This window comes from Erigeron canadensis, chromosome 7 (assembly GCF_010389155.1).
Source record: "Erigeron canadensis isolate Cc75 chromosome 7, C_canadensis_v1, whole genome shotgun sequence".
In the NCBI taxonomy this organism is placed as follows: domain Eukaryota; kingdom Viridiplantae; phylum Streptophyta; class Magnoliopsida; order Asterales; family Asteraceae; genus Erigeron; species Erigeron canadensis.
In genome coordinates, this window is record NC_057767.1 from 31,666,727 (window position 1) to 31,689,905 (window position 23,179).

General features: G+C 32.9%; 2 protein-coding genes across 2 annotated transcripts; one reads left to right on the plus strand and one right to left on the minus strand.

Moving 5' to 3' along the window:
* Positions 1–1,818: 1,818 nt before the first annotated feature.
* Positions 1,819–2,894, minus strand: LOC122609313 (protein MAIN-LIKE 1-like). The gene is made up of 2 exons (XM_043782365.1): positions 1,957–2,894; positions 1,819–1,849 (listed from the first exon to the last, which is right to left on the minus strand). The coding sequence occupies exons 1-2, from the start codon at positions 2,892–2,894 to the stop codon at positions 1,819–1,821; spliced, it is 969 nt and encodes a 322-aa protein (XP_043638300.1).
* Positions 2,895–10,274: 7,380 nt separating this feature from the next.
* On the plus strand, positions 10,275–13,543 carry LOC122609314 (probable disease resistance protein At4g27220). The gene is made up of 2 exons (XM_043782366.1): positions 10,275–13,147; positions 13,243–13,543. The coding sequence occupies exons 1-2, from the start codon at positions 10,275–10,277 to the stop codon at positions 13,370–13,372; spliced, it is 3,003 nt and encodes a 1,000-aa protein (XP_043638301.1). The 3' UTR covers positions 13,373–13,543.
* The last annotated feature ends 9,636 nt before the right edge of the window (positions 13,544–23,179 follow it).

Consider the following 23,179-nt stretch of genomic DNA (forward strand, 5'->3'; position numbering starts at 1 on the left):
ATCGAAGGTAAATCGTGATTATTTTTGTGTATGTATATTTATTTTATGAGGAATTGGCATTGGCCTCACTTTTGTACGGTGATAAGTGCTCCTTTGTACGGTGAAGTGCTCCTTGACGTGGTTACTTGGGAAAAATTTTTTGAAACAGTGATTTGGGGAGGGTGTTTTGTCAAACAAGTTTTCGAAAAAAAAATAATTATACAATAGGGTAAACCGGCTTTTCAAAAGCCGGGTTCAAAAAAGTTGCCTCGAAACCGGCTTTTTAAAAACCGGCTTCAAAAAAGTGAGTTTGAAACCGGCTTTTCAAAAGCCGAGTTCAGAATTTGTCAGGTGAACAGTATGTAGGGCTAACTGTCGAAGGCACAAACTTTGAAACCGGCTTTTCAAAAACCGGTTTCGAAACTAATATATATATAATTCGGCTTATGCTTCTTTGTAAAACTATATTATATAACTAATTTATAAAAGTATATCAGTATAAGTTTGTTTCATGCATTGAAAGTGAAATGTAAAGAGGATATAGACGACGGGTATGAACTTTACTACAAAATTAATGATTGTAAACTTGTTTTGGAGCAAAGAAAGGTCGAACATAAGAAGAAAATCGAAGAAATATCAATTAAAAATATCAATTAAAAAACATAAAAAAAAACAGATAGTTATCAATAAAAACAAATAAATAATACAATCTATCTTTGACCCCCTGTTCCACATCCTGGTTGGGTACGAACTCGGCGAGTTCTTTGCGGCTCCACAATTTGTTGTTGTTCTTCTTCATCATCCTCGTCATTTCCCAGATTTGTAACTGGCAGTTGGGAAGAACTTGCGAAAGCAGAGAACTCTTGCATCGGAACAGGAGAGATGTTTCGCGGCGGTAGACCAGTTCCGTGAAAATCAGGTGCAAAATAATTTGAAGGCATATCGAAAAGATTAAACTGTGCTGCATTCGGGGTATAATAACCTGGGATTTGGGGGGTACCCGTGAACAAGTTACCCGAGAACATTTGTTGGGCTGCTGAACTTGAGGGTCCAGCTTGTGAGTTACCCGGTTGGTAACTTTGAAACCCTGAATTTGCTGAGGGCCTAAACACAGTTTGGGTATTAGAAGGACCAGCACCCGAACTGGAAGTACCACCACCCCAATTAGAAGGACCAACACCTAGACTGGAAGGACCACCGCCTTGATAATTTTGGAAGGGAGGCATTTCAAATGGCGGTGACTCTGGAAACGACCAACTTTGAGATCCATAGTTCATACGTTCTTTCTGTTGAGTCATAGAAAATGTCTCTCTCGATATTGTTCTAAAATCTGCAAAAAAATGACTTATATGCGGATTAGCTTCTTGATGTAGACGAAAACCCTCTTGCTGCGCACATTTATACTTTAGTAACAATTTAATATTAATTAACAGTAACTTTTATTGAACAAAAAATATACTTACATAAAATTGTTGGGTAACCCCCCAAGGAGGGTATTGTCCTGGATGCTGTTCCTGACCGGGTTTACCGACTGTTAAGACGATACGCTTTAGATACCACTGCATATAGCCATCTGCAATGGTGATCCCCGAGACTCCCTGGTGGATCTGCTGCCTGTTGTTCCACTGCTTAATATAGTCGACATGTTTTTCACCCCAATCGACAAACTACATCTCCCCTTTCGCAATTTGATAAGGGACTTATGAACAGTTGGTTCCAACAAACCAAAATCTTCTGGAACATCTATTTGCTAGATGAACCTCACCCCATCCCAAAAGACCAAGGGACCCATATATTTCCATATGGTTCGACTAGTCTTACAACTCGGGGGGAGCAGGTTCATGAAATCCTTATACGGAGTCCATTTGAACTGCATTAATAAAACAACATTAAAAGATATTAAAATGTACTAATTTTTATAACTTTCAAAGTATATTAATTATAACCTGGTCATTGCTGAGCACATTAAAAAAATACCGGTACGAACTTAGACAGTGTGCCGGTGTATGAAAATTTGAGTGTTCTCCCAACCACTTGTTTGCTAAAACAGTCTGGTAAGCATACGGACTGTTTATTTCCTCTTTGAATGGTGTGACTTGTAGGGCAATGCGTGGGAATCTTTCCCACGCCCAATACTGCATCAACAACAAAGGCCCATAAATGCCCATTCTATCAGGCTTGGTCGCCTTAGACAGGTTTCTATACAAACAACAAAGGGTTGCTGAACCCCAACTCCTTCGACCTTCTTTGCTCATGTCGACCAAGTTCCTCAATAAGTTCAAACTAACATCTTTTGTGTTAGCGTCAAGAAAAAGCTCCGAACCAATCAGAGTTAGAATAATCCTTCTAGCCATGCATATGCACTCCTGCTCATTTTTCTCGTCCAAATTGCTAAAATTAATGGACAAAGCCAAGGTGTTAAAATTGATCCGCCCCTTGCTCACGCTATCACGATCTTCTGAAGGAATAAAACCTAGATATTCCTGACACAGATTGTTCCAATAATCTTCATCTTGGGTTTCTGTAACCCATACACCAGTTACCGCTAGTCCCTGTATGGGTAAACCCCATATCACCTGCACATCTTGCAAGGTGACAGTGGCTTCACCAACAGGAAGGTGAAACGTGTTGGTTTCCGAACGCCACCTCTCCACCAACACGTTGATCAAAGAATGATCAAGTTGGCAAATACCTGCCAGGAAGAGTTGGAAAAACCCAGCACTCCTGACATGGACAAGAACTGCCTCGGGCACACCTGCCTGCATCACTTCAGCTAGCACGCCATCACCTTTTCTGCAACGTGGCACTGTCACATTACGGTCGTGGGAGACGTTGTATGAGCGATGCTCATCTGGAGCTTGTAACCACAACAAGTCTGGGTTTCTAGGAACACAGCTGACTTTAACGGATGCCATTTTTTTATTATGTAAATACTGCTTTTGTTGATGATAAAATTGTTTTGAATTTTGCTGTTTTGCTTATGAAAATTATATTTGCGCGCTTTGCTATGTGAATCATGTATGTGTATATATAATACTATAGTAGCTCGATGAGTCAAAAATGCATGCTTTTTTTTTGTCTTTATTCGAAACCGGCTTTTGAAAAGCCTTGTTCGAAGTCTAGTCACATCGCCCTCCTGGTCACATCACGTCAGAATTGCTGTTGCTCTGTTGCTCGTACTGTTCACCTGACAAATTCTGAACCCGGCTTTTGAAAAGCCGGTTTACCCTATTGTATAATTTTTTTTTTTTCGAAAACTTGTTTGACAAAACATCCTCCCAAATCACTGTTTCAAAAAAAATTTCGGTTACTTAGACTAACTGTTTTATAAAAACAAATAAATGTACTCCCATTATTGCCTTCAATTATTGTTCTAGTAAATGAAACAGTTTTATATGATTACTAGGTTATACCCGTGCGTTGTACCGGGCTTTCTTATAATAAAGTATAAAACCTTATTTCAATGAAAATTTACAAATATATTTAAACCTTATAACATAAACGGAAGGTTTTGAATATATGTACATTGTCATCACCGGATCATGTTAAATTAACAAAGGTTGGGTACTTTTTTTTTAAGGTAGCAGTATACGTCTTGATTTATATGAAGATTTATAACTCCAAATCAAAATCTATAGCTAACTATATCAACACCAATCTTCACAAAAACTTTAACCACCTATTATCAACCTAAATTCTTGAAGGGTCTTGTATAACAATTAAATTACCGCATTAACTACATGATCAAGTATATATGATAATAAAATTTTTTAAAAAGGTATATATATTAATATAGTTGTATGCAATAAAGATAGTTTATCGTGACTCTCACCTGATAAAATCCATTTGTGAAATTCTATAAATTTTAGTATTTCAAAGTCATATGATTCTAATTGTAAGGCTATTTCTTTTTAACGGTAACACTTGATTATATAAAGTGTATATTTATCCATATATAATTAATATTTACAACATTTAAACATGTTAGGCCTTGTTTAAAACTATTTACTCAACTTTAGCGCTATAAAAGAAATTTTTTGATACAGATAATTAAGAACTTTAGCGTTAAAACATTTGCTAGTTTTCTATTTTATAATTTTGATATGATAAATAACTAAATATTCTTGAAAAAGTTATCGAAAAATCGATTGAGCTAGTATACATAAAAAAAATATTGCCAAGAATACCATATCTTTCAACTTAAAGAAAAAAAACCTTTTTGTTTTTTATGTTTTGTATCATCTTTAAATTTTTTTTTTTTTTTAAGTTTTAGATTTATTTATATAATTTTTTATGAAAATACTTGCATAAGATAAGTATTTTATTTAAAACAACATGAACTTACTTTTTTTATACGAATTATTATTTATTTAAACTAATATTATCATCTATTTTACCTTTTTAATAATTTTATTATTAGTATTACTATAACTTCTATTAATTTAAGTTATATTTAATATATACTAAAACACAGTTGTTCTAACCTTATAACTAATTACAACTCTCGATTTCGTAAAGTTGACATTTGTTTTCAATTTTGACTTTAACATATATTTTTTTGTTTTCTAGAACAAATCTATTTTTTTTAACCAATAAATTTAATATAATAAATAAAGAATAATAGTTAATATATATCTTATATAATAATATCTAATATATATACACAATAGAATAATACCTAATTATATTTAATAAAATATTTATGGTACTTTTTAATCAAAAATAAAATATTATTTATAATAGTGTGAAATTAAACACTGCTATGCGGTTCCCGGGGGAGTTTACACCAAGGTCTCGAGTTCGAGCCTTGGTAGGTTCTCCTCGACGGTATTTTCCAATGAAGGAGGTGGTACGGTGAGGAAAGCTATTTAAGATCCGCTTAGTGCGGAACCCTTTCGTTGTGTGATTAGCACACATCATACGCGTCTGAGGTAAAATTCACTTGTCAAAAAAAACTTATAATAGTGTGAAATTAAAATGTAATACACCATGTGTAGCAATAAAACAAATAAAATAATAATGACATATTATTGCTTTTTAATAAAAAAAATGTCACAGTAAACAACTTCGATGGACATATATTTAGAAAATATTTGAAACTAAAACTCACAGTTTTAATACATAGATCAATTTTTATTATTAAAAATAGTAAACTAAACTCTAAACCATAATAAAACAATATTTATATTGATAATTTCGTAAGCCCCGTGTATTAGACAGAGCCTAGAATCTGGTATATTATAAAAAGAAATTATTGACCTAACAACCATTAACTAATCTGATTCATAATTTAAAAAAAGTAAATTATTAAACATGTGAATGAATTAAGTTATTTTTATAAAAATAAAAAAAAAAACTGAATATATATTAACTATTTATAAGTTTAGATAATTTGGGCCCATATAATTACTAACTATATATAGATCAATTTTTTACTACTCAAAAAAGTAAACTAAACTTTAAGTCATAATAAATTAATATCTAATATTGATAATATAGTAACCCATGTATTGAACACACCAGACTTCTTAAATTTAAAAATTCAAAATTATTAAGCATGTGAGAGAATTATATTATTTAAAATTAAAAACTGGATCTTTATTAACTATTAATAAATTAAAGTAACCTGGTCCCATATAATTAATAACTATAGAAAAAAGTCGATGGACGTATATTTCAATATAAACTCAAAGTTTTAATATATATAAATCCATTTTTTGTCAATAAAAATAATAAACTAAACCTTAATCAATAATAAATCAAAATCTAATATTGATAACGTTGTAAGACCCGTATATTAAATACGATCTAAATTACTATAATTTGGATATAATTGAATTTAAGAACAATTGACCAATCATAATTCTTAATTTTAAAAAATTAAATTATTAAACATGTGACTGAAATATGTTATTTAAAAAAATATATCTTTATTAATTATTAATAAATTAAAATAATTCGGATATAATTTTTAACTATATAAAAAAATCTCATCAGCTTATTTTTTTCTTTTTGTTTTACACTTTAATTTACACTTTTATATTTTCATAAAAAAGATATATTTTGTAAAATACTTAGTTTATATATAAAAAAGTTAACACTTTTCAATCTTAAATGATTATTAATAATTAATTTATCGAAAAACTCATCTTTATAAAAAAAATAAAGTTATGTATGTTTCAATTAATGCTACATAATAATTTATATTCTCATGCTAAAAAAATATAAAGTATTATCTATTAATTTGTTTCTCCATATATTTTTAAATTCAAATTTAAAAGGTTTTTTATTTACATATATCTAAAAAATTATTTTACTTTAAAATATGTTATTTATTTGATATGAGACTAAATCTAGTTTTTGTAAACATTAACTCTTTTTATATGTTTCTTTTCTAATATTTATATAAGTTAAAGTTTTTTTTTATTATTAATAATACTTGATAACAATAATAACAAAATATGAATAATACAAATTTATAAAATTCAAGTCATTATTGTATAAAAGAGTATAAATTAGAATGTTGTTTATTACTCGTAATTAAAAAGTAACATGTGATTGATTAAAGAAAGTTATTATTATTATAACTTGTATGATTGAAGCCTAAGTATATGTATTTAAAATATACAATCATTCATTACTAATATATAGATAGTATAAAGAAGGTAAATTTGACATCAAGATTGTGTTTGCCTTGGTGGTTGGTCGTTTCATTTTTTTGCCTTGGTGGTTCGAATCCCGCTGTCAACATTAATTTTAGTTAATTCTTTTGATTCAATTATCTAGATCTGTTAGAGGTGACAGCTTAGGTGGAAGCTGATATATGCAAATATAGTGCCAACGTGGATGCTGACTTGTAACTCAAATTAATACGGTGATGCCATCTAAGAAAACGACGATGTGGCGGGCTCAGAGAGTGCCACGTGAGCACTTTCTGATAGCCTTTTATATATTTTTACCCGCACAATGTGCGGATATTAAATTTATTTTTTCAAAGTTTTAATATTGACATTGAAATCAATAATATATATAATGTTCAACATTTAAATACCAAAAAAAATAAACTTCGTTGAACATATTTAGAAACCTAATGGTGTTGTGTTACTTGGATAGTGAAAATTAGTTTAAATGAGATTGACAGTATCTTGTGGCTGCATATTTGCTCTAAATATCGTATTTGATCAGGAATAATTGTAATTACAACCCATGTTTTTATTACAATTGCTACCCATGAAAGAAATGAACCCGCATAATCCGTAACTTCAATGAATCAAATTGTGATATCATTATCTAGTTAAAAATATTTAAATTCCTATAATGAAACGATTTTGATAATATATGATTTGATTAAATGAATTCAAGATCAAATAAGTTAGATAAAGAATATTGCCTTTACAGGGAAAAAAATATATATATAGAAAATTTAAATTCATATTTAAGTTTATACGGTTTTAAAGTTTTCTTTTTTGCATATGGGATTTGTTTCTTAAATATAAGGGATTTGGTTTTTTAAGTTTGTGTATAAATATCTTTTTTATTTAATATTTAATGGATAAATATTGTCAAAAAAATGTGATAATGACACATAGGATAAAAACCTATGTGGCAAATTTTAAAAATAGCTTTATATTGAAGAGGGCTTTAAAAGGTTAGAATTCTTATTGTTTTAATAAATATATATATATAGATATAGATATAGATGATTACTTGTAAAAATTGTTCAATGTATTGAGTTAGTAAATTAATACGTGTTACCTAAGAGTTAAATAAAAATGTTTTAATTGCTTAAAGTCCAAAATGAAATAATTTTATAACATGATTTATGAAAGCTAGCGGCGTTTATTTATAACATGATAATGACACATTATAGCATTCAATCAAATTTGAAAATGAAACAATTTTATAATCCTATGATTTATGACCAGGCACCTAACTTTATTTATGCATGCGTTTACCTTATTTTTTATACATATTCATATTATTTTCAAAGAAAAAATAACTTTGAGCTGTGATTATATATACTGACAGTACTGCATTGGTTAATGGTATACTCTCCTATAACCAACATACAACATGCTTAAATCTGCTCCTTAATCATCAATTCATAACTCGTGTGTTTGAATTGATATGAGACTAAATCTAGTTTTTGTAAACACTAACTCTTTTTATATGTTACTTTTCTAATATTTATATAAGTTAAAGTTTTTTTTTTATTATTAATAATACTTGATAACAATAATAACAAAATATGAATAATACAAATTTATAAAATTCAAGTAATTATTGTATAAAAGAGTATAAATTAGAATGTTGTTTATTACTCGTAATTAAAAAGTAACATGTGATTGATTAAAGAAAGTTATTATTATTATAACTTGTATGATTGAAGCCTAAGTATATGTATTTAAAATATACAATCATTCATTACTAATATATATATAGTATAAAGAAGGTAAATTTGACATCAAGATTGTGTTGCCTTGGTGGTTGGTTGTTTCACTTTAGAACCGTGAGTACGCGGTTCGAATCCCGCTATCAACATTAATTTTAGTTAATTCTTTTGATTCAATTATCTAGATCTGTTAGAGGTGGCAGCTGATATATGCAAATATGGTGCCAACGTGGATGCTTGTAACTCAAATTAATACGGTGATGCCATCTAAGAAAACGACGATGTGGCGGGCTCAGAGAGTGCCACGTGAGCACTTTCTGATAGCCTTTTATATATTTTTACCCGCTCGATGTGCAGATATTAAATTTATTTTTTCAAAGTTTTAACATTGAGATTGAAATCAATAATATATATAATGTTCAACATTTAAATACAAAAAAAAAATAAACTTAGTTGAACATATTTAGAAACCTAATGGTGTTGTGTTACTTGGATAGTGAAAATTAGTTTAAATGAGATTGACAGTATCTTGTGGCTGCATATTTGCTCTAAATATCGTATTTGATCAGGAATAATTGTAATTACAACCCATGTTTTTATTACAATTGCTACCCATGAAAGAAATGAACCCGCATAATCCGTAACTTCAATGAATCAAATTGTGATATCATTATCTAGTTAAAAATATTTAAATTCCTATAATGAAACGATTTTGATAATATATGATTTGATTAAATGAATTCAAGATCAAATAAGTTAGATAAAGAATATTGCCTTTACAGGGAAAAAAAAAATATATAGAAAATTTAAACTCATATTTAAGTTTATACGGTTTTAGTTTTCTTTTTTGCATATGGGATTTGTTTCTTAAATATAAGGGATTTGGTTTTTTAAGTTTGTGTATAAATATCTTTTTTATTTAATATTTAATGGATAAATATTGTCAAAAAAATGTGATAATGATACATAGGATAAAAACCTATGTGGCAAATTTTAAAAATAGCTTTATATTGAAGAGGGCTTTAAAAGGTTAGAATTCTTATTGGTTTAATAAATATATATATATATATAGATATAGATATAGATATAGATATAGATATAGATGATTACTTGTAAAAATTGTTCAATGTATTGAGTTAGTAAATTAATACGTGTTACCTAAGAGTTAAATAAAAATGTTTTAATTGCTTAAAGTCCAAAATGAAATAATTTTATAACATGATTTATGACAGCTAGCGGCGTTTATTTATATGTATCTATATGAATCACTAATTTTTTATGGTAACTACTTCATATAATACTCACATTATAGCGTTCAATCAAATTTGAAAATGAAACAATTTTATAATCCTATGATTTATGACCAGGCACCTAACTTTATTTATGCATGCGTTTACCTTATTTTTTATACATATTCATATTATTTTCAAAGAAAAAATAACTTTGAGCTGTGGTTATATATACTGACAGTACTGCATTGGTTAATGGTATACTCTCCTATAACCAACATACAACATGCTTAAATCTGCTCCTTAATCATCAATTCATAACTCGTGTGTTTGATCCTCTGTTCATCATTTTGTTACTTTTCATTTATATGTGAACCCATCTATAAATATTTCATTCAAACTGCGCATTGATCTGTTTTCGATCAGTTTTTGCATTTAGTTGTTGTAGCTAGACCATTCCTTCACCAAACATATATGTCATCTCATTGTCGTCGTTGATTCCTGTTTTCATGCATCATAATCTCCTTCTTCTTGTTGTTACTATTTAATTAGTTGTCGTCTCATGCTTAATTTAGTTTCCTGTTTTTGAACCCTACTTCTATCTTTCTCAACTAATTAACTTGATATCCAAGCTATCACAAAAAGAAAAGAACAAAAAAGGAGAAATAATAGTGATGATTGAACAGGTGGGTAGTTTCCTACTAGGAAAGGTTCGGGACCTCTTGTTTGGTGTGGCTATGCAGGAGATCGGTTACATGTGGAATTGCGAAGAAAACGTTAAAAAGTTGAAGAATGAAGTTAAAAACCTCAAAGTTTTGAGGGGAAAGATTCAACAAAAAATAACTATTGCCAATCTTAACGGAGATAAACTCTCTTATGGAGTGAAAGACTGGGTGAAGGAGGCAGACACCACAATATCCAGTGCAGACAAGTTTCTTGAGCAAGAAGCTAATGCCAAAATAGGTTTGTGTTCTAACTGGACCACTTTTTATCATTACGGTAAAGGCTCAGCAGAGATGACTCCTCCTCTAGTGCAGCTCCAAGAACGTGGCGTCCCATATGAAAATCACGTCTTTTTTGAAACTCTTCCACCCAGACAACTAGACGTTTTCCAAACAAAGAATCTTGAAGATCTGGTTACCCAATATTCAGCTCTGAATGATATCATTGCTGCTCTTGAAGATGACAACATCCAAATCATTGGAATCCATGGCTTAGGTGGTGTTGGAAAAACCACCTTAGCCAAGGAGGTTGCTGCAAGAGAAAAAAAGACTAATTTGTTGTTTGACGATGTTGCTTTTACATCCGTCTCTCCAATAGTAAACGCTGAGAAGATTCAAAAGGATCTTGAAATTGCAAGGAAGCGGATAATGAAGGGAGACAAGATTTTAATCATCATAGATGATGTTTGGGAGAGACTAGATTTGGAAGAACTGTGTATTCCAATTGACCACGCGAATTGCAGAATTTTGCTAACGTCTAGGAACGAAGATGTGTGCGAGAAAATGAACGTTCAATGTAAAATTTGTGTTAACTCTTTGTCAATCGATGAAGCATGGATTCTTTTCAAACGTGTCGTAGGTGAGAGAGTGGAGACCAATGCAGATTTCAAACGAGTTGCAAAGGAGGTTGTGAAAGAGTGTGGTGGACTGCCACTCCTCATTCAAGCCGTAGGGAATGCTTTGAAAAACAAAAGAATCGATTCTTGGGAATCAGCTCTTTCTCGACTAAAGAAAGCAGCACCATCAGATATTGATCCCGATATACGGAAAGCATTTGCTCATTTGAAGCTAAGCTATGACTACCTTGAAAGTGAAGAAGCCAAGTCGTGCTTCTTGCTTTGTAGTTTGTTCCCTGAAGATGATGATATTTCGTTGGAAGACTTAATATGTTATGGGTGGGGTCTAGGAAAGTTTGATGACCCGGATAGCATAGAGGTTGCAAGAGCCAAGGTTCGAATTGCAGTGGATGTGCTCACTTCTTCTGGATTGTTGTTAAATGGCACATATGATGGGTGTACCAAAATGCATGATATTGTTCGTGATGTGGCATTGTTAATTGCATCTCAAGACAATAACAATTTTTTGGTGGAGGCTGGGAAAGGCTTGAAAGAATGGCTACCAACACAAAACAGCTTAGAAAGATATACTGGGATCTCACTTGCACATAATAGGATCAGCAAGCTTCCTGATTATAAGGTAAACGTACCACACCTTGAGATTTTCCTTGTATCTCGCAATTGGGATTTGTCAATGATTTCCGATGAATTCATTGGGTGCATGAAGAAAGTAAACGTTTTAGATGTCTCGCGGACTAAAATCTCATGGTTGCCACAATCATTTCAACTACTCACAAAACTTCGTACGCTTAATCTCGAACATAACCAGTTTTTTCATGATATTTCTATACTTGGGGAGATGACAGAGCTTGAGATTTTAATTCTCAATGAAACTGGAATAAAAGAAATTCCTAAAGAGATTGATCGGTTAGTTAACTTAAGGCGGCTTGAAGTTTGTAAGTGTAAAAACATGACTCATGTAGCACCGGGTGTTATATCTGCGTTCTGGAGATTGGAGGAGTTATGCATTGACCTTTGGTGGATGAGTCAAGGAGTTGATGGTTGTATTGCTGAGGTTATGAAGTTATCAAAGCTCACATATCTAAATATAAAGGTGAAAACATTGGACCTTATTCCTGAAGGTGCTTTTAATGTTAGTTCAGAAAATCTGAAAGGATTTAGGATTCAAATTGGACATTCCAAACAAGGCAACGAGGTCAAGAGGTCAGATCGTTGTCTAGTTATTTCAAGTAAACATCTTGTGATTCCATTATTGAAGTGGTTAAATAAACTGAGGGAGGTAAGTCGTCTTCATATATTTCTACGTGAAAGTTTAAACTTAAATAATATCATGCCGACCCTCGATGATGAACATTTCAATAAATTAAAGCATATTGATTTGTTTTATTGCCCAAATGTGTCATGCTTAGTGGATAATGGTACAAGGTGTGATGGGGAAGTATGGAATGCAGAGGAAAAGCTTTTCCAGGAACTAGAACACCTTAAATTAATGTATTTAAAAAGTTTGGGGGTGTTATGGAAATGCCCAGATGAATATATAAGCCTTACTAACCTGGTCACTCTTAGCATAAGTAGGTGTTCTAAGTTAGAAAGAGTTTTCACAGTGAGTGTAGCACAAGGCCTAGTCCATCTCAAGGAAATGCATATTTCATGGTGTCGAAGTTTAGTGGAAGTGATTGGGGGCGGTGGAGATGATGAATCTGGAAATGTTATCATATTTCCTTCCCTAGCTAAAATTAACTTTCATAGGTTAAGTAGTCTCAAAAGCTTCTGCTCAGGGAGCTTTAGGATCCAATATCCATCTTTGGTGAAAGTTTATATGTTTAAGTGTGAGAGAATGGATATATGGGGAAGTGGAATCCATGAAACACCCAGACTCAAAAGACTGGATGGAGATTGTGATGTACCACTGGATGGACCTAATTCCATAAATGAAGCTGTAGCAAAAGTCTTATGGCATAGTCAAAGGTACTAGTAAATCAGGAAGAGTACTATTTATTACAATTTTCGGAAAACCATATTTTGTTGTGCTGTTTTTTCTTTATTTTTATTTTTCTTTTCAGCCACATGTGTAAAATGGAACAAGAAGATGAGGCAAAAGAAGATGATAATGATCAGAGGGAAGACAATGATGATGATGTGCGAATGGAGCTAGTTGACGCCATCAATGATATGGGGACCTTTACAAACTGAAAAAACAAAATGAAGAGGAAGAAGAGGATAGATGAAGACATGAAGACAATAATGACGATGAAGAGTAACTTGATGAACAAATTTTCCAGCTTTAAGGTTGAATTTTTAGTGTGTATGAAACCTTCTAATAATATGATGTGTAATAAACAAGTGCAAAGATGTGTAATATATCAGTGCGAGTACATTTGGAAAAAAAAAAAAAAAAAAAAAAATTCTGTTTGTGTTTTTTTTTTAATCATAGCTTTTGTATTTTTCAAAACTATTTCACTAAAGGACTTTATTGTAAAATTTCTTTAAAATGTTCTTCCAATGTCTCGAACTCGAGACCTCCAGCATATAAAGCTGATACTCAACCACTGAGCTATAATGAGAAGTACAAGCCCCCTTTTAATTAATCCACAATTATAAAATGAAAAAAAAAATTTACTATCTTTTATTAAAAATATATATATATATACTTGGGTGACTATCAAATAAGAATGAAATTAAAATGAAAATACTTAAAAACTACATTTTGATGCATTAAAAGTCCATAAAATTGACATAATGCATAACTAATAATTATTATTTAAGTGTTTAACAACACATTGATCCGTCAAAATAAAAAAAAATCACGTTTTTTTGTTGGATGCACAAAACAAAAAACGTGATTTTTTCGATTTTGACGGATCAATGTGTTGTATACATGTGTTGTGTACTCCGGTGTTACCATATATACTTAGTAAGTAACGCCTAATGCCATCTTGCGCAGGTTACATATATACATGGAAACAATTATATATCTATATTTCAGCGGATATACGTAACGTTCCTAGACATTCGTTGTTTATAGGAAAACATCTTTCTCAAAAATAAAAGAGAAACTAAAAATATGCAAGATGTAATTTGACTGCCCTTTTTATGGCTCCATACTGTTATCTGGCGATATTTTAGCTATGTAAGTTATAACGGGAACATGAATAACTATGCAAGTTATATCAGTAGACTCTGTTGTTAAAGACTCGTTGTTAATTACCAGCTTGCATTAGTTGTATAAGGGCTTTTCGTTTATAATAGTAAGCTAATTCTTTATAAATTGTTCCATTTTGAAGGGCAAATCGAGCTTTTTTCTCATGATCCTGTTCTTAAGAACTTTTTCGAACTTTTGCAGCCAAAGAATTTCACTGTTTGTGCCGTGTAGTTGCTTGACTCCCAGGTTTGTACTGGTTTTCTTATGTTCATCCAGAGGTGGAATGTCATCCGAATTACTAATAAATGGGTGGATTGCTTGATCAGCATCATATCCACAATGTAACCCTAAAGCACGTTTCTTCTTATGGCTTGTGATGAAAAGAAAGCTCAAAACTCAAGACCCTCTACGACATTGGATGTTCCACAACATATGGGGACCAATGCTTTGGTTTGTTTGCTTTGTGAAACTCAACCCGATTCTCATAGCTACTTGTTTTTTGAGTGACCTTACTCTAAAGCAGTTTGGTTGGGGATCTGCAACAAGGCTGCTTTTTTTACCCTACGGGGTGGAACGGCGTTACTGCAAGTTCTTTAAATTTTGCAAAAGGGAGATATGTGAAAGCAACGCCTCTTGCCCGCTGCTTCTGTTTACTCTATTTGGAGTAGAAAAAGAAATTTCTGTTGGAATAAACATGGTTTGATTCAAGTAAAAATACTCACCAGATGATCCTGTGGAACCTGTAAGGGCAATAAACATATTTTCCATTGATTTCGGGTTCCCAAAACAATGTGATTGATTAATAATGGGATGAATAATTCGGTTGTGATATTATGCACGAATTTGAGAGAGGAGAGGCACACGAATTTAGGGTTTTGTGACTTTGTGAGTGATTAGATTAACCTTAACTTAGGGTTAATGACTCTCTATATATAAGGAGAGTATTTACACTTTCAACCCCTTTGGTGTTTAATGTGTGCATCATTAGTCGTCTTAATTTATAATCACCTAATGAGAAACTCTATACCACGTCTCTAAGATAAATACGCCCATCATATATTTACTTAGACATAGGGAATTCAGTTATCGTCAATCATCTTATTAGGAATGATAAATGATCAGTGAAGGTCCCACTAATGTGGTTCCAACAATTTCATTATTGTTTAATAATAGAAAGAGGTCGACGGAGAATATTATAAAGGAGGTCAGGCTACTGTGAGATTAAAACTTCTCACATTTCGTTTCAAAAACAACATATGTGGAGAAAGCTTTTGGAAAGATAGAACCTGCCAGCTTCGCTACTTAATCATTAGTAGATATGTTATTGGTGTTTTCTTTTCGTTGCTATGTATTTCTATAGTAGCGACTAGATAAGTGGTTATTGAGGGTGGGATGTCACTCTTCATGTTATTGGTTGTGAACGTTTGTACATGTAGGAACTTTTTCAAGCTTTGTGGTGATTGTAGAAATTTTCTTTTGAAAACTTGTAAAAGTGGGAAACCCTATGTCGAGAATACTGGCTTTACAACCAGTTTCTTCAACAACGGTCTTGTATGATGTGGCTGCACTTTAACTAAGTCCGTTGTTGGAGACACCGTTCTTTAACATTTACCCACTAATGCCAGTGTTAGAGACCGTGCTTGATCTAGGATTTAGTCTAAGGAGGGTCCTTCAAAAATCAAGACCTTGACTAAATGGCTGGCTTGAGACAAAGAAAATGGGACGGTTGGGTTGGGTAAAAAACAAAATATGAATTTAATCAAACTAATAAATAGTCAAATTTGTTACAATATTATGTCATTCCGAGTTTGACTAATTTATAACCTTAAAAAACATACAAACAGTTATTATGTGACAAACTAACTAAAACTTTTGTTAAAAATACGAATGAATATAAAGCTGAACTTTAAATGCAAAGCGATTTTAATTTTGAAACTATGGAATCAAAATAAGGTGTAGGGAATTAAAATGAGTTTGGGTTTTAGGCCTTTATGAGTGATATTGGGTTTACCTTTCAATTTTAAGGTTCAAGGAGATTCATTTAGTTTCTACGAGTATGGTATCCGTGCTTTGCAGCGGATATTATGGACGGTGGTGGCCCGGGTGTTAGTGATGATGGACGACGGCGGTGGTTATTGACGGAAATAAAGGGAATGTGTGTTGTTTTGGTATATAGAAAGCGGAGTGATCGACACGAATCGTCCTTGTGGTTTACCAGAAAAGTCTCATTTCGTCCTTTAAGTTTAAATCTGTCTAATATCATCCTTTATAGATGAAAAATGATCATATTTCATCCTTTTCGAAAACGAACGTTAACTCGAATCCGTTAACCCCCTCACGTGCATTCCACGTGAGGGTACTTAGGTCATTTCTACCTTAAAGGACGAAATCAGACTTTTTGGGCAAACCACATGGACGACGTGTCGATCACTCCAAAATCAAATCTTTTTCATATCAAACTAACACAATATAAAAACTCATCAACCTATATTTTTTTCCTCATTACCAATGTCAGATATCGAAGAAGTGAAAATGTGAGTGTTTTGTCGGTTTTTGAATATGGCCGAATTCAAAAGAGGCACAAAAGAGACTTTCGGTTCTTGTTTCTCAATCTTTGCAAATGTATAACAAATCATTTGGATTTTTTGAAAGTTTGCAAATGAATGCTTTTGGCAGGTATTGTGTTAAACCGAAAATAATGAAAAAAAAAAGGAGAGATTTTAGGTTTTTGGTGATGGGATGGTGTCATGGTGATGTTAGAGAGCAATGTCGTGGTGGTGCCTTGGTGCTGGCACAGCGACGGTATCTTGGCGACTGTCCTTGGGTGGCTAGCAACCAAAGAATGAGGGAGAGGGAGAGAAAACCCGTTAGGGTTTCTAGAGAGAGGGAGAGAACGTGTGAAAAGAGCGATGGTTGAAAGAGATGTGTGAAGGTAGGATGTCGCTGGTGATGTTTTCCGGTGAATGGGGGACTGCCACGGTGGCGGTAGTAGGTATTGGGCGGTGGTGCTTGTGTTATTTAGTTGGTATCAGACAGTTTTAAACATAAAGGACGAAATTAGACTTTTGGGTAAACCACAAGAACGATTCGTGTGTTGTTTTGGTAGAGAGAAAGAGAGTATGGGGATATTTGTGTTTTGTTTTAAAGGATGGGTAAATTGGTAATTTTTCATGTCCCAAAAGTTCTAAACTTTCAACACCACTCCTATAATTTTTATAAGCAAATATAGATAAGGAGGTTCAACATAATATTAACTAGTTAGCTTCGAAAGTCCCTCGTTGCGGTACCATAATTATCATTTTTGTACGTTTTGTTTTTTAAAGGATATGACCACAAACACAACATCATAAATGCATTTACTTCTATATGAATTATTTCGTAAGTTAATAGAATTACCTAAGTTAATACCAAACCTTAAAAAAAAATATATAAAAAAAAGTCAAAGAAAAACCAAAATGTTTTAAAAAATGTTTAAGGAACAAAAAATTTAAAAATGTAAAAGGAAAATAAAAAAGAAGCAAAAAGAACAAAATGTCATTTGAAACATAAAAGTAAAAAGAGACAAATAACAAAATTGGAGGTTTAAAATGTAAATTTCAAAATCCTTAACAAAAAAAATCATGGAGAGGGTGGAGTTAGGTTTTGAACCTTTAGGCTTCATTATTTTGAGGGATAAGAAAGGAGAAGAAAAGAAAACTTTAACTTTTGTACTCTTGAGTTTTTTTTTTTAAAGGGAAGGGAAGGGAAAGTTAAGACATTTTAATCCTAAAACTTTTATACCAAAAATGGGATAATTTGGAAGGAAAGTGTTATAATCCATTAGAAATTACTAATACACCTTCCAACCAAAGTTATAAAGAAAATATTAAGAGGGGCATAATTGTAAAACTTTTCTTTTTATTTTCTTTTCCCTTCAACTCAAGAATGTGTTTTTTTTATATATGTATATTTTTTTCCCTTTCTTCCACTATCCAATCTTCTCATTCTCTTTCTTTCAAATAAAACTTGAGAACATAGTGTTAGCCTCTCACAAAAGGATTAGAATCTTCTAAGGTCGATCCAACTTCGACTTTAACCATTGGATTAAATCCAATGGTCAAGATACCATTAGATTTAATCCAATGATTAAAGTTGATCCAACTTCATAGGTGAAGTTGGATCAACTTTATATAATCTTAATCCCTCACAAAGATCACTTGTTCTAAGACTTCTCATGTGTTTTAGTTTGTAAAATAAATATCTATGGTACTTTTGTTATTTTGTTTAATTAATTAATTTACCATTCACATCTATTAATATTAATAAAGGATGTAACATGAGCTTTGTATATATTATTTTTTCTCATACAATCACAAATCGTTCAACATAAAATAAAATGGGTCAGGTCATGACAAGGCGGGTAAAGCATAGTCCAAGTCTTAACTTCAACATTCAACACATTAAAAGTGTTTGTATACAGGGTGTACCAGCGGCTAACCCTCCACACCGTTAATATATTAAATGGATGTCAAGACTCGGTTCTGTTATGCTCTCTAAGTATTGGTCGGGTATGTATACAGGGTGTACCAGCGGCTAACCCTCCACCTACCCAATACTCATTAAGCATACCGGGTTTCCTACTATACTTCATCCACAATGCGCAATCCACGAGACCATTAACTTTTATATGACATAGGATAACCATAAATTTGTTGATCAGGCACCTCTAGGGTTACCGAATGTCATACTCCGTTAATACCCTCATTTCACTTTGCTAGGGTTAAACGGTAAACTATAAGATTATACGTTAACGTTTGATAAGTCACGGTGTATCCCGACACTAACATATACATCCATCAAGTCATCACATAACAATCAAGTCATAAGAAACCTACGAACTCCGTTTAAACAAGTTTTATGCATCATACAATTCACGTTGCACACAAAATTTCCTATCATGCATGCTAATTATGAAATGTGGGTGCAATGGCTATAGGCTAGGTCGATCCACCTAATTCTCTACAACCACGGCTCTGATACCATTCTGTAACACCCCAACAAGGCGGAATAATGGGATATCACAAGAAAAGCACAGCATGACATGGAAATTAAGTAGAGACAAATCTAGATGCATTAAAAGGATTGGTAATCCATACAATTTAATCAAATACAAGTCCATGACCATTCAAAAATGCATAAGGAACACGACCATCAAACGTTTACAAAAGAGAGTAAAAAGATGGCATATGATCCTAAGCATAACCCATAAGCGGGGATAATGAATCACAGATCCACAGTAAGTCCAAGTCCAATCCTAGCATGCAAACCATCAATCATCAACCGACACGTCTTCCAATTACCTGATCACCTGAAAAGTGTACTAAAACGTGTCAACATAAAGTTGGTGAGTTCGTAGGTTTAGATAAAGAGATCAAATGTGTCGGAATAGCAACCGTTAACGTTACACGAGGATTAGTATACCTAATCATGTCCACACAAATCAACACAAGTCAACGTTTAACAATATTGATAACCGGCACGACTTACATGATGAACAATGCATAAAATACGTTTCCTGACACGACTTACATAATGAATAATGCATAGTAACCGGAACGACTTACATGATAAACAATGCGTAAAAATACATTCCTGGCACGACTTACATAATAAATAATGCGTAATAAACCAGCACGACTTACATGATGAACAATGCGTAATCATAACACATTCAATCCCGTGAACAAGCAAAACAAGTAAGTAACCATCATCTCGTTCAATATCATAATCAATCATATCAACTAACAAGCATTTAACAAACGAGTACACTTTCCACCCCAAATAACGTAAACGTAGGGGCTACGAAACTCACCTTTGCTTTAAGCGTTGGTAGAAGGTGGCTAAGCGGATAAACGGGGAGCACAACGGTCACAAACCTATTATATCACATTAAATCATCACATTATGGATTACGTTACATTATAAGTCACCCTAGGTCATTACAAGACACCCCAAGGTCGGACGTCGGATACACGATTGGAGAAACGATGGACTTGGGAAAAATGGTGATAGCTTCTCATAAAAAGGATGATACTAATAGAAACTAGACTCTCATACGATTCTAACGATAGGTCATACACCTAAACCGGACTTACGGATCAAAAGTTACGATCGAAACAAGGTAAGCGAGTTCTGGAGGATAGGTGCGACGCACCAAAATGCAGGTGCGGCGCACCAAGTGAGGGGTGCGGCACATTTTTTGCCCAGAAACCTCAACTAGACTTTGGTGCGGCGCACCAAGGAGGAGGTGCGACGCACCGATGCCCAGATCAGTTCCAAAACATGCCAAACACGAACCAAACTCAATTTTTGACATCCAAATCGATTTGTGGTGCTTCAAGGTTCATTTTTAGGCTTAAACAAACATCATTGAGTATAAACAAACATGTTTCATCAAACAAATTCAATCCTTTAAAACAATTACATCTCCAAATCGTTCTTGACCCAAACTAACCCTAATGAAACCCTAATTGGACCCATTTCAAGTTTTAGCCCGATTTTGACCAAGGGTTTCTTAGATATGACTAGTAATGACGTTATAAACATAAAAGAAAGGATTTAAGACGAATTTAACTTACCAAGATGTAACACCCCAACTAAGGCGGAACAATGAGATGTACAGAAAGTCGAGTATTCAAAACAAAGGATTATAAATAACATTCACCATAGTTTCATTTGATAAAAGAATTTACAGTTGTACAAGCATGTGAACCAATTTCCAAGTACAATGCGTCCACCGTACTTGAATATTAAGTTCACGAAACAAATAACAAACACATGAAGTAGTGTACTACAATGATCAAGGCGGATTCCATTGCCTATCACAAGGTTTGATCTTTGACTCCAAAGGGCAATGCAAATATTCATGAAGCATATAAATCCTCAATGCTTAAGCTTATTCCCTGAAAGCATGAAGAAAAAGTGTCAACTACGAAAACGTAGTTGGTGAGTGCATAGGTTTCTATATATATCTTGGTACATCACTGTTTTAATACTTAGAAAAACTGATTACTATTACATTTCGAAATATCCAAACCATATGATCGACAAAATTTTCATATCATGTTATCAAGTTTCCAAATACCATAATGTCATATCAAGACTTGGAGAATCTATAGTAAAATTTTAGGTTCTCATTTGTCAAATCATCATGAGAGAAAAAGTATATAAATCGATTAATCGTATATCATACCAAAATCATTCGATTACCAAAATCATTTCAATATCACCAATTTCAATGTATATTTCCAATCCTCCTTTGATAATCGTTTGTTCAACTCAATTTAACCCATGTAAATAAATCCTTGTCATATGACCACAAGGGTCTAATTTCATTTTCTTAGATGAGTAAATGCTTGAGCCACTACTACTACCATTTTATTCAAGTCCGATTACAATCCAATAATTCAATTCATAGCACAAGCTGTCAATCAAGTGCCGTAATAATAATTACAATAATGATAATGGGTCGTGCCATGGAGACGCCCGATTATCTTAAGGTAGTTAGAACACCCAGGGGCCAGACTAGAAGTGGAGGTTGTCACGAAGGCAACCAACCTTCCAACGGTACGCTTTGGGTGGGCGGACGAAACCTAGTTGCGCAACTAACTAACTACAGGCCTCCACTTTCGAAGTAAATAGTAGTGTACCGAACGCCGCGGTTTGACAGAACTCAAGCTCATCACATAAATCCTTATTATCATTTCATACTCATATATCAAGAATCATTTCATATAACAAACTCTTTCAAGAAACATTGCATATATAGAAAGTAGTTTCATTTATCATGCTTTTCACCCCGAAAGTAAAACACATAAAAGAGTTTGAAAGGGGGCTATGACTCACCTTGGTATGCCGCATATTATACTCATCTATCCAAAGTGGGTACTTCCCATCTATAGCTTCCTTGACCATATATCCATTATGTTCCTCCATCATTTTTCAAGCCAAGACTATCCCTACGATAGGACTAATATACGTAAGTTCCTATCTTAAGCCATCACTTAGAAATGCCATTTTCATTATGTTACTATCAATTGTGGGGTCCAAGTATATTGGTAACACTCGCATTGTTTTGGTTGTAGAGATTGATGGTGTAAGGGTTACTTTCATTACATGTGTAGTTATAATTTGTTAGATTTTTGGTAACTTGGCTTCATTTGTGGTTTCACTTGGCATCTTTGGTTATCATGTAGAAATATCATATTAAGCTATGTTATCCTATTCATCATTTGTTGTGTAACCGATTTTAGCGCGAATTAGCATTTGCGATATCAGTATATAACTTGGTTAACATAATTACTTATTCCTATCTCACTTAATTATCTTTGTTTATTTTTATTACACTTATCTCATGAAATTCGTTTAAGTGTTATGGGCCATTATCAATTGGGCCTTAAGTGTCATGGGCTTTTAAATGTTTTGGCTTACATTAGTTATTGGGCTTTACCTTATTTGGGTTAGGTGCATAATGGGTCATAGTGGTTATTGGGCTATAAGGCTTATTGGGCCAAGTGGGCCTACTGATTTGTGTTCCTTTGGGTTCATTATTTGGGCCGGGTTAGCCCATTATGGTTCTTAGTTCATTACATAGCCCATTATGCCATTTATAAGATTACTTACAAATTTTCTGTTTTATACTTTATTTTAAGAAATGTTAGCTACTATTTTGGGTCAAGACGAATTATTTGGACCTTCATGATTTTTACACAGTGACTTATATGTATCTAGTATTTTTGTGAATTTTTGGTGAATTTTTAGATGATGTTTGGTGTCCTTAAAAATTATCCAAACACAAACTGTACCGAATGGGCACTGCT

What these genes read in the sequence shown, in the direction of transcription:
- LOC122609313 (XM_043782365.1), bottom strand. Translation starts at nt 2,894, where the DNA reads ATGGCATCCGTTAAAGTCAGCTGTGTTCCTAGAAACCCAGACTTGTTG. An exon ending in CACTGTCTAAGTTCGTACCG is followed by an intron (nt 1,850 to 1,956) that starts GTATTTTTTTAA and finishes TTATTAATGCAG; the next exon opens with TTCAAATGGACTCCGTATAA.
- LOC122609314 (XM_043782366.1), top strand. Translation starts at nt 10,275, where the DNA reads ATGATTGAACAGGTGGGTAGTTTCCTACTAGGAAAGGTTCGGGACCTC. An exon ending in GTCTTATGGCATAGTCAAAG is followed by an intron (nt 13,148 to 13,242) that starts GTACTAGTAAAT and finishes TTTTCTTTTCAG; the next exon opens with CCACATGTGTAAAATGGAAC.